Source organism: Myotis lucifugus, unplaced genomic scaffold (assembly GCF_000147115.1).
Source record: "Myotis lucifugus unplaced genomic scaffold, Myoluc2.0 scaffold_511, whole genome shotgun sequence".
Lineage (NCBI taxonomy): Eukaryota > Metazoa > Chordata > Mammalia > Chiroptera > Vespertilionidae > Myotis > Myotis lucifugus.
In genome coordinates, this window is record NW_005871559.1 from 469,862 (window position 1) to 481,713 (window position 11,852).

Genomic DNA, 11,852 nt, shown 5'->3' on the forward strand with positions numbered 1-11,852 from the left:
ATCATACTCCATGGACACTGGAAGCAGAACGAACACCCCGCAGCAGGACGGGTGGGCGAGTCCACTGTTATGTTCTCGCCCCGTGGAGGATTCTCAGGAATGACAATGAATGGACTCCAGGGGCCTGGGACAATATTGATGCATCTCACAAACATCGCATCCAGTGGAAGAAGCCAGACACAAAAGAGCACATCCATGAATATAAAGTCCAGAAATGGGCAAACTTCATCTGTGCAAAGAAAAGTCAGGTCGTGGTTACCCTTGGATGGTAGTGACCAGGAGGAGTGTGGGTGATGTCTGGGGCTAGTCATCTGCTGTTTCTTGACCCAGGTGCTGGTTATGCAGGCCCACTGAGTACATTCACTGAGCTACACCCTTACATGTGGATACAAAATTCAGAAAAGTCTTGCAGGTGCCTGGCACTTAGTAGGTAATTATTATTATTTCAATGATACAGTGCTTCAATAGGAAACTATAGTTGAGTGCAACAGTGGCAAACATTTTCTGTAGGGGCAAGGTGGTAAACACTTTCGACTTTGCAAGTGATATAGTCTCTGTAGCAACTACTCCACTCTGCTGTTGTAGCTTGCAAACAGCCCAGGACAATATGTAAACAAATATGCATGGCTGTGTTTTAATAATACTTTATTTACAAAAACAAGTGGCGGGCCAGATTTGCCTCATCTAGTGGAAGATGGGCTGGATGCCAAAGCCTCTTTCACCAAGTCTCTGCAGGACCGTTCAGTCACGTCCCCAGCCTCGGTTTTTCTATCTGTATAATGGGCAGCTGATTTCAGTTCAACACTACCATTCAGGGTTGCAAGGAGATCAAATGAGTTCATAACTGAGGGAGCCCTATGCGGGGGTGGGGGTGGGGTATCACGGTGGGGGGGAGCAGGGCGGGAGGCAGGAGTTGACAGTGTCTTGAGACTCTTCAATAAAAAGCAGATTGATATTTCTGTCAAAATCTGGGCACCAGTATCCCAGGGGTATCCCAGAGGGAGACAGGACCCATGGGCCTGGCACCATATCCTGATCCTTGCCTCCCAGAAGCTTTCCTCCCAAGGGCCTATGGTGGGCTGTTCTCCTCGGCCCCAGGGTCTGAGCTCCCTGCAAGAGGGATCTGGTGGCCACTGGGATGTGGGGATGTCTTGTCAAATCTCCAGCCCTTTGCTCACGCCCTTCCTTCAGCCGGATTTCTCTTCCTCCTGTTTCCTGTGGGCTTCTACTCATCCCCCAAGGCATGACTCAGGCAAGGACCATCTGGGGGTGCTGGTTGGATAAGACCAGTGTCAATCATATGGGAAAGAGGTGAGTCTTAAGAGAGAAAGTGTAACGCGGAGGGCAAACCTGAAGCAGCTGGGGGTGGGTGACTCTTGCCTTTCCCTGTGCGTCATTTTCTAGGAGCTGAACTTCTGGAGTCTAAACGTGCTTGAGGATAGTAACTGCAGTAGCAATAACGATAGCAGCTAACGGTCATTGAGATTCACTCTGTGCCGGGGCTCCTCCCAAGCCTTTTACGTGTACTAATTCATCCCGAGTAGGCACTGTCATTCTCCCCATTTTCCAGATGAGGGGACTGCGGCCCAGAGACGTTAAAGTACTTACCTGAGGGCACACAGCTCTAACGTGCTGCAGCTCTGAGGCTTCTAGAAGAGGTGCTTCAGAAGTCCCACACGGGCCCATGTTATCCTCAGTTTAGCTCCTGGTGCCAGCTGTGAAATGTCCAAGTCGTTGTCACATGGGAACATGGAAAGAGGAGCCGTTTGGAGGGGGAGAGGAACACGCCCAGTTAGGAGTCAGAGCTACCATCTCAGCAACCACTCCTCCTGGATTTGTCCAGAAGACACCCCGTGTGTGGGTTCACGTGGGAAAGACCCACTGAAAACTGACCTAAACTATCAAGGGCATGCACTGGCTCGCAAAATTGGAAAGTTCAGGAGAAGGGCTGGCTCAGGGCCGGCTGGGACCAAGTGCTCCAATGCTACTCTCAGGAAGCTCACACTCACCATCTTTCAACCCTCTCCCGTGTTGGCTACATGTTCAGGCAGGCTTCTCCCCACCTTGGAGCAAAGGGGGCCCCAGGAGCTCCATTTAACACTCCAGCAGAACTCTTTCCCAACAGTTCCCGCAAAAAATCCCAGGGCTGACTCTCATTGGGCCACGTTTGGTCATGTGATCACCCTGGAACCAACTGCTGTCACTAGGGGGTGGGACCTAGACCTGGGTCACATGGCCATCCATGGGACTGACAGTGAGTGAGGGGGCCCTCTACTGGAAGCAGTAGGGAATGCAACTGGCAAAGGCAGCTGGTGTCTACTCTCAGCTGCAGGAAAACATGCATCCCTCACCCAGAGGGCGTGGGTAGACTTGGTGTTTAAGACTTGGTACAGTTCCCCTTGAAACCAGCCACTGACCTCCATGGCACTGGTTGAGGTGATCCAGAACTCAGACTTGCACAAGAGCTTTCTCTAACGGCCTCCCCAGCCCACCTGTCCCGTCCCACCTGTCTGCAGTCTATTGCCGCACATGACCTCGGGCACACAGCCCCTCCAGCCAGCACCCCGCCTCCTGCTTGGCCTACTGCCCCAGTTCCCTGGTTGTCCTGCCCACCTCCAGGCTGACCTTTTCCAATCCATGCCATACTGGCAACCCTGCCCTCAGTCCAGCAGAGGCTGGCTCAGAAACCTTAGCCACTCCTTATCAACAAGGACAAACAAGCTTCTTAGCCCCGTGCTTCCTCCACATCCTAACCACACCATCAAAATGCCTCTCTCCCATAATTCCCATAATTCCTCGCAAACTGCCAGACACCCTAGTGCACCGGCTGGCTCACTCCTCTGCCCCGAGGGAAAGGGTCATGCTGACCAGCACACCCATGGTGCTCAACAGATGCCTGGAAAACCTGCAAAACTGACTGCTCCTCCGTGGAGGGAGAGGAGAGGAAGTCAGACAGCTCCAGACAGACAGACAGACAGGGGGCTGAAAAAGCCAGAGAAGCCAAGAGAAACACAGAGAACCTGAAACAGAACGACGGGGAGACAGCGGTCTGGGGTGGGGGGGACGGCAGAGAGAGAGGGGGAGAAGCATAGGAAGGGGCCTTCATCAGGACTGTGCGCAGGCAGCAGGCGCTCAGCGAGGGCAGGAAAGGAGAGGGGAGGGGGGACCGGCTAACACGTTCTTGTTGCTAAGCAAACAGGCCCCTGTGACCGGCGTTCTGTCCAGCTGAACTTTCCACATCAGGAGTTTATTTTGTGGAGCAACCAGTCCCGGTGAAAACACTGGAACGTGTTAGAAAGGAGAGGGGTGGGGAGCAGAGAGGCAGGCAAACAGGGAGGGAACATTCGCCTCCAGGTGGGTCGGCTGGCGAGGCTGGGAGTAGGCTCAACATTATCCCTCCCCTTTCCTTATCTCCGTTCCCCCAGGGCCCGGCTGGCTGGCAGGTGCAAGAGGAAGTGAGGCTGGACTGAGAAAAATAATTCAGGGAGGAAGTTGAGCTGAGAGGGAAAGGGCCGAGCCGCTGGGAGGGGAAAGGTGCCCGGAAGGTTCTGGCTCTGCTCTGAGCCCGTCACCAGGTGGCGAGTTAAGACAGGTCAGGACAACCCACCTGTGATGTGGCCTGACCTCCGAGTCCCTGCCATGGGCCACAGCGTCCAAAGCCAGGGACAGGGTCCTCGGTCAGGACCCTCGGTCAGGACCCAGGTTGGGGGGGGGGGGGCAAGGGGGGGGCGGGCAGGTGTGGCTTCTAAACTGGGGCTCTGATTGGCTGCATGACTCATGCATGAGACAGTCCCGATGTTGCCTCCCCGAGGTAGGGTGGCCTCAACACCTGCCCACAGCACCCCCTGGTGCCTAATGATGGCAGCTGGCATGACTGTGGGAGACCCCAGCTCCTGTGTGCAAGGAGCTTACGGTGTCCTGTACCGCGTCAGGGCCGCACAGCCGTGCGGGAGGCCAGAGCAGGGGCTGAGGGACATTCTCACCATCAATTGGATTTTACTCTTTATTACAAGGTTACCAAAACCACACGGTGTTGTTCGTGATCCGAATTTTTTTATTTTTACTTTCTGAAATGGAACCATTGTACATTGTACAAACCATATCTACTGATGGAATAAATAAGTGAAAAATTATACTGCTGTACAACACACCGAAAAAAAATCGTAAGAGAAAACAACAACAAAAAAATCAGGTAACGTGAAAAAAAGGTCTTTATACCTCTAACCAGGTCCTTGGCGGTAATGAACTATGCCAAGCCACAACGGCGTTGGAAACGGGAGGTCACCACCCGCGGCGTCAGCCGACTGCCTTCCAGGGTAAGGGTGCAAGTGCCAGCACTTTGTGGAATGTGTAGCCACAGCTTCCCCAGCTTCTGGGGGATCGGGTTTGCCCTGGGAGCCCTTTAGGCCATGGGGCCTGGTGTCCGCGGAAGGAAGGCATTCGCTTAGGGCCCCGTCCTGGCTGGGCCAGCTGCAAGGTGGGAGAGGGCGTGGCTCGGGGTGGGTGGGGGGACAGCGGCTCCGGGGAGCGGGCTGCTGGGAAGGAAGCACATCTGGATTTTGCAGTCTCCTCTGGACCAGCATCAAATGCGGGGCTCGCTGGCACGTCGCCTGGCGTGGCCGTGGCCGCGGTGGGGCCAGGTGGCTCCCAGGCCACCGGCCCACCCCTACCTTCAGGCACTTCAGAGAAAAACGAATGACAGCCTCGGTGTCGTGGACGGCGTCCTCATTCCCCACCGTGTGGACTCGCCTGGCCTGTCCGCGGGGCCGGCAGGGGGCGCAGGGGACCCTGGCCGATGGACATGCGTGTGCAAGTGTGTGCGTGACTCTCCTTCAGCTGTCTTGGTTGTCACCTCTCGGTTCCCAAAAAAAGAGCAGGAAATAAACATCCCAATTCGTCTTTCATCAAAATGGAGTTTTGCTGCAAAGGAAAAGGTGATTCAAACCCTTCAGGATCTGGAGGTAAAGCCGCCTGGAGTGCTGAGAGGTAACCCGGAGAAGGAGCGCCGTTCTGCGGAGCACTGACCGCCTGAGGGCGGGAAACTGATAAGGATTTTTTTTTTTAAGACAGAAACCTTTCGGCCACCACCGCTCACTTCAACATTGAGATCTCCAGAGTTGGCGTGTTTGTTTCCCCTGATCTCAGGAGACGTTTTTGCATGAGGTATTTGAGATTCAGGAACATTTTGATTCTTCTTGAAGAGCAGGAAATGGATGGGCTCCCTGACAAAAAAACGAAAGTAAGAGCCCCACCCTCAGAAACTCTTAGAAAGTGGAATCTGGCAGATACTTCCCACGGTGGTCAGAGATCCCCAGGTCAAAGGTGGTACCTGAATATGCACCAGTCAGCAAAATTAAACAAAACAAAACAACCAACAAAACCTCGCAACCCTTCCTCCCTCCCCTCCCCCCCACCACACACAGCTCAAAGGGAGTTGGAACTCCAGTGCAGGAAAGAAAGCTTGGGAACAGGGCTGGGGTCTGAGGAGTCCAGAGAGGAACGCAGAGCAACTAGGCCTCAGAACCAAACACTCCGGCAGCTGGTCCAAGGGGGCAGCTTCGTTTTAGTGAGAAGCAGCTGCCCCAGGCGGGCAGGGATTCGATCGCCCCATCTTGGAGGCCAAAGCTTTCCGGCTCCTTAGTGCCTCCCTTCTGGCCTTCAAGGCTGAACCCTCAAGGCCCGCTCCTTGGGGGGACCGACCGCAGGGTACCCTGGGAATAAGACAGGATCCGTCTGTTGGCTCGGTGGTGTCAGGAACATTATGCAGAAGCAGGCGGGTTTCCTGGGTTGCAATCTGGACCCCCTTCCCCCGGGTGGGGCTAGAGGGCCTGGGGGAGGCAGAGGACAGCAGATTGCTGTGGATGTGAAATCCTTTGAGAGCACCAGCTACTCCTGCCGCCTGCTCCCGGCCTCCGCGGCCTTTCCGTCACCTCGAGACGATCCTGCAGTCAGCCACAGAAGCCACCCCGTCTTCGGAGGCGTGGGAGGAGGCGGTATGGTGGGGGCAGAGGGTGGAAGTGGCAGAAGGATCTAGGGGCTCTGTGTGTCCATTTGGGCCACTTGGAAACGCCAGGTTCAGATGCCCGGAGAAAGCGCATCGGGTGGCCAGCGCTCGGGGACAGTGCCCTGACACCTGAGACTCCTCAGACCGGACCGTGGAGGCTGGGCAGGTGGCCGAAGGTCCTACTCCTCTGCAGCCTCGGGCTCTCCCGCTCCCTGCCTGCTCTGTTCCCACTGAAGTCCTGGGACAGGGAGGAGCGTGACATGAGGGCCGCCGGCCGGGGCAGTGGCAGCCTCAACAAAGCCGAGAGGGCGCTTTGCAAAGGGAGATGCAAAACAACTGGGAGAACATGCCGGAGGTCACCTCAAGGGCACAAGGCACACAAAAAGAAAGCGGGAGGAGTCGGTGGGACAGTGAAAAGCCCCGAAACGTGAATTCCTGATGGGCACCACCCTCAGATAGCTTATGTCGTTAGAGAGAGAAGTGGGGCGAAAAACAATACAGCAGCAACGCAAATGTAATCTTGGCTTCAGAGACAGTGTCTGACACTCCTGAGCTGTCGACCCACCTCCACAAGGACAGTCACTTCAAGATTCGAGGGTTTTGCTTCACAGCAGAAAGTTCTTCAGTGTCTGAGAAGTCACGCCGTTCTAGGTTCTCTTGGATTTGCACTTGGTAAACGTGGGAAAGTCAGTCGTTCTAACCCGAGGGCTCGCTCGCTCGCTCGCGGAAGTCATAGAAGTAAGCCTGCTGATGGATCTCCCGGGAAACGCGGACCGGAGCCTGAGCCCCGAGCGTCTACATCTCTTCGGAGTTTTGTTGCGACGTCTCCAGTTTCATCTTTTTAGAGGGCGGCCCTCCTTCCAAATCCTTGGGGGAAGAGGAAGGAAAGAGAACGGCAGGTTAACAGGAGATCCGTTCAGGGCAGCCGTGAGGTTCAAGGTCAGCCCGGGAAGGAACTGAGGGCAGGACCCGATGGCCGGTGAGCATGGACTTTGGGAGGTTCACACACCTGCAGGGAACATTAACCCAAACTCCTCCTGGGTCTCCCGAACCGCGAGTCGCCTCGGTCCTGCTGGTCCCTGTCACACTGACCTCCCTCTGCGCCCTCCCCCGGTGCCCCTAAGCTCTCCCTCAGTCCACCCCTCCTGGAGCAGGTGTCCCCCCATTATCCGTCCTCCAACCTGTGAGTAACCGCCAGGGTGATTCTGAAGTTTACTTCTCCAAGCTCCGCGCCTAGACCAGCCTGGCCGTGCTAACAATTGCTCCTTGGGGCCCAGCACAGGTGCCCGGCCCAGGCGAGCGCTCGGCATTGGTTAAGTGTGCCCAGGGATGTCACCATGGGGAGAGGGTCTGTGGTTGTCACCAAATTCCCAAGAAGTCCCCTGACTCAAAATCAGGTTCAACGGTCGCTCTCCCACACCCTGCCTTGACGGTCCCACTCCATCTCCAACCTCACCTGTCACTTGAGAACAATTTTTTTTTTTAATTGAATTTATTGGGGTGACACTGGTTAATAAAATTATATAGGGTTCAGGGGTACAATTCTATAAGACACCATCTGTATATTGCATTTGTGTTCACCACCTGAGACCGGCTTTTTTTTTTTTTTTAATTTCAAAGAGGAAGGCAGAGGGAGAGAAACTTCAACGATGACAGAGAATCATTAATCGACTGCCTCCTGCACGCCTCCTACTGGGGATCAAACCTGCAACCCAGGCATGTGCCCTGACCAGGAATGGAACCATGACCTCCTGGTTCATAAGTCAACACTCAACCAGTGAGCCACACGGGCCGGGCACCAACTCTTGACTTCGCCCATCCCCTACCTGTTGGGGGTGCTGACATCTTCCCGGGATAAAGGGGGACGATGCCCGGGAGTCCCCCCTTTCTCTCCACACTCCCACACCCAGCCTAACAGCAAGTCCCATCAACTCCATCTCCAAAGACCCTTGAGCCCGCCCGCCTCTCCCTCTGCCTAGTGCCCTGTCCACACCTGAGCTGCCACCAGCTCTCGCCCGAATGACAGCCTCCTACACAGCCTTCGACACAGCCTAAGAGCTCCTCTTAAAACAGAAGTCAGCCCAGCCAATGAGGCCCAGTGGTCGAGCGTCGACCTTAGGAACCAGAGGTAACGGTTCCATTCCCGGTCAGGGCACATGACCAGGTTGCAGGCTCGATCCCCAGGAGGGGGCGTTTAGGAGACAGCCGACCAGTGATTCTTTCTCACCCTCGATGTTTCTATCGCTCTCTCCCTTCCTCTCTGAAATCAATAAAACTACATTTAAAAGAATAAAAATAAAACAGTAACGGCTAAACTTCCAGATCAAGCTGTTTGCTTCACTGCAACGCTTCCTCTGTCCTGCTCGCAAGCCTGGCAGCCCTGCGGGCGAGGATGCGTGTCCGTGTGGGCACGGAAACGGCAGAGGAGGCCCCAGTTCAGGACTGGGCCCCTGGGGATGGGAGTGGGGGTGACATGAAAGACCCCTGGACTGTTCAGACATCGGGGGAGTAGGGAGCAGGCCCCAGCACTCGATGCTCCCCCTCAACCCCCAGAGTGTGGGTCTGTGTTTCAAACTGACCTTCCCTCCACTGAGTTCAAGGGGTCAGCAGACCCCGGCCGACACTGTGGTTTCACAAAGTATACAAGAGGCTTTGAAGGTGATTTCTCATCAGTGGGCTCATGCTAGGCCTGAGACCCTGTGACCTGCTTTTCTCGGTTCACATGGTGAGAATATTTCTTCATTCTTCCTCTGTACCTGGGTCAATCGTGCCCGCCCCCGCACTCCCACCCTGCCTTTTTAATATTTTTTAAATCTTCACCCGAGGATATTTTCCCATTGGTTTTTAGGGAGAGTAGAAGAGAGGAAGACAGAGAGAAATATCAGTGTGAGAGTTGTCAGGACCTGGGCTGGGGAGGAGCCTGCAACCAAGGTACATGGCCTTGACCGGAATCGAACCCGGACCCTTCAGCCCTCAGGCTTCAGATAGAGGAAGGAAGAGGGAGAGAGAGAAACATCAATGATGAATCATTGATCGGCTGCCCCTGCACGCCCTCCACTGGGGATCCAGCCCACGACCCAGGCATGTACCCCAACTGGAATCGAACCGTGAGCTCCTGGTTCATGGGTCGATGCTTAAACACCAAGCCACGCTGGCTGGCCTCAACTGTGCCCTTTTTATTTTTACTTATTTTTTTAAAATATATTTTTATTGATTTCAGAGAGGAAGGGAGAGGGGGAGAGAAACAGAAACATGAATGATGAGAAAGAATCATTGATTGGCTGCCTCCTGCATACCCCCTATTGGGGATCCAGCCCGCAATCCAGGCATGTGCCCTTGACCGGACTTGAACCCGGGACTCTCCAGTCCAGAGAGATGCTCTATCCACTGAGCCAAACTGGCTAGGGCGGAGCCCTTTTTAACAACTCTATGCCAGACTGTTTTATACACGACCCTAGATTTATTTAAATTGATCTCTTTTGACAAACTTCCTGCCACTGCAAACATCTTCCATCCACACTCCCTCTAGGCCTCTGGGCATTTGGAGGGTGTCCTATAGCACGAAGGGGAGGTGCAGATCCAAGGGTGCGTAGATGCTCGAGTCTGAGAGGAGCGTCCCCTGGGAAGCCTGGTTCAAGGCTGCACACCATGCTGACCAGGTCCTGCCCTTCCCCTCGTTTCTGCGGCTCCGCGTCAGTCCATCCCCAGGTGCCGGAAACTATTCAGCACCGTGGCAACGGTTTTATCCGTTGACGCTGGGATACCACTGAGTCCCCCTTCCTTTAAATGAGCACAGAGGGTTGACAGTGAGAGTCATCACGGTCGCCGAGGCAACACGGAGGCATCTTGTGTCCAGCTCCACTGTGTGTTACCCACGTTCTCTCATCTCATCAAACCCCAGCCCCAAGGCAGCTCTGCGACCCCATTTTGGCAGCTGGAGACACTGAAGCCGATGTCTGTGTGTGCTAACTGACAGAGCTGGGACTCGAACCCGGGACATTTGCTCCTATCCCCCGGGCCACCTGCGTCTGCACCGATTCAGACCAGATTCTGACCAACCGTGATGACCCAGAGAAGAGTCTGGGCATGGGGGGCATGGTCAGTTGCAAAATATTTTCAAAGGTTATTTTATCCAGTGCTGAGGATTCTGAAGACTCATCTCCCCAGCGCTAAAGGCAGTTGACTGGCTCACTGAGAGCAGGCACTGCTTTTGTGGAGACAAAGTGACGAAGCTGAGGACCTTTCCTCTTCCTACCCCTGCCCGTGTCTCGCCCTTCGCAGCAGCCCCGGCGCCCAGGGCGGGACACAGCGGGGCGCTCACACAACCTGCTCCACGAAGGCACGGAAGTTCCGATCGTCCAACGAGAAAACAAAATAACAAAACACCTTTCAACGCACCCCCGGCACCGTAACGGGCGCCCGGCCGACCGGGCTGCCCCTCTGAGGCCTCGCTCGGGGTACCTGAGAGATGGAGGGCGTCTCGGCCGCTAGAGCCGCTTCTCCGGATGGCGGCCGCTCGGCTTTCTCTGAGCTGTTCACGGCGTTTTCCACGGAAGACTGCGAGTTCTGCTCGTCAGAAGCATCTGAGGGTAAAGCAAGATGACAGAAGCTGTTTTTAGACACGTGATTTGCGGGGCCAGATGGAACAATTACTAAAAATACCTGGGAACGGGGTAGTTGGGTGGCTGGGCGGTCTGTCAGGGCTACCATACGCTGGGAGGGTTGGGGAGACTCTGGCTTATTTTTTAGAGATGCTTTAAGCATCCAGGCCACGTGCTGGCCCTGTAACCTCCAACCCTTTCCTGCGCACCCATTACCTGCCAAATGTCCCTAGAGGGCACCTTAAAAAAAAAAAAAAAAAAAAAAAAAAAAGCTACAGGCTGTGCCGCGTGCAGCCGGCGCCCTCTGCTGGCCACAGCGCGCTCCAACCACCATGGCTGCGGACTCCTCCCTCTTCCCAACACAGAGCCCGCATTCTCCACTGGGGAGCACACGCAGAGGGGACTGCCCCCTGATAAACATTTCTCTTAATAATATGGGTATTTTTTTTCTGATCGTCAGAGCCATGACTGACCTTTGCAAGAAGTAGAAAATACCGGAAAAAAACCTAGTTGAAATCGCCAATTATTTCACACCTCCCACAGCCACCACCACCCCAGCAACATTTTAGAGGATCTAGTCCCATTTTCCCAGATGTTTCCCCCTGCACGCACATGATGCTCCTCTCTCCTCACACAGCATTTTGGGAGATTTGCCATGCCTGTAAAAATTCTCTAAGTACAAGAGCATACAAGATGGCTGCATGGCATTCTGTCACCAATTGCTTATTTCATGAATCCTGTTTCGCCCGTTATTTGGACTCTTTCTTATGCGCTAGTCTCCCTGCTCCCCAACCACGTCCCTTTAGCAGAAGGAAGGTGCAGGACATAGCAGGTTGTGGTGCGGCTTTGGAGGAAGAGGTGCCTGCTCTGCCTGAAGCTTATTTGGGGCACAAAGCAGGAGAGCTCACGAGGGGGGGAGGGGGAGGGAGAGGGGGTACGCAGCACCAACATCCCCCCCCTAGGGTCCACTCTGCTGGCTCTCGGGGTCTCAGTAACATGTCACCTGGCTTTTTAAAGGAACACTAAAAGACCCCGGCAGGTGTGCCTCAGTGGTTGAGCATCAACCTATGAACTAGGAGGTCACGGTTCAATTCCTGGTCGGGGCACATGCCCGGGGCGCGGGCTCAATCCCCAGAAGGGGGCACGCAGGAGGCAGCTGATCAATGACTCTCATCATTGTTCTTTCTCTCTCTCTCCCTCTCCCTTCCTCTCTGAAATCAATAAAAATATATATTTAAAAGAAAAAA

At 54.6% G+C, this 11,852-nt stretch overlaps 1 protein-coding gene across 1 annotated transcript in view; it reads right to left on the reverse strand.

Annotated features, from left to right (window-relative positions):
- Positions 1 to 4,057: 4,057 nt before the first annotated feature.
- BCL7A (BCL tumor suppressor 7A) overlaps positions 4,058 to 11,852 on the reverse strand; it is a 23,372-nt gene continuing 15,577 nt past the window's right edge. Inside the window, exons 7-8 of the mRNA XM_023745040.1 lie at positions 10,466 to 10,587; positions 4,058 to 6,871 (exon numbers count right to left, since the gene is read on the reverse strand). Of these exons, the coding sequence (XP_023600808.1) occupies positions 6,800 to 6,871; positions 10,466 to 10,587 (194 nt within the window). The 3' untranslated portion in view covers positions 4,058 to 6,799. The remainder of the gene's footprint in view (positions 6,872 to 10,465; positions 10,588 to 11,852) is intronic.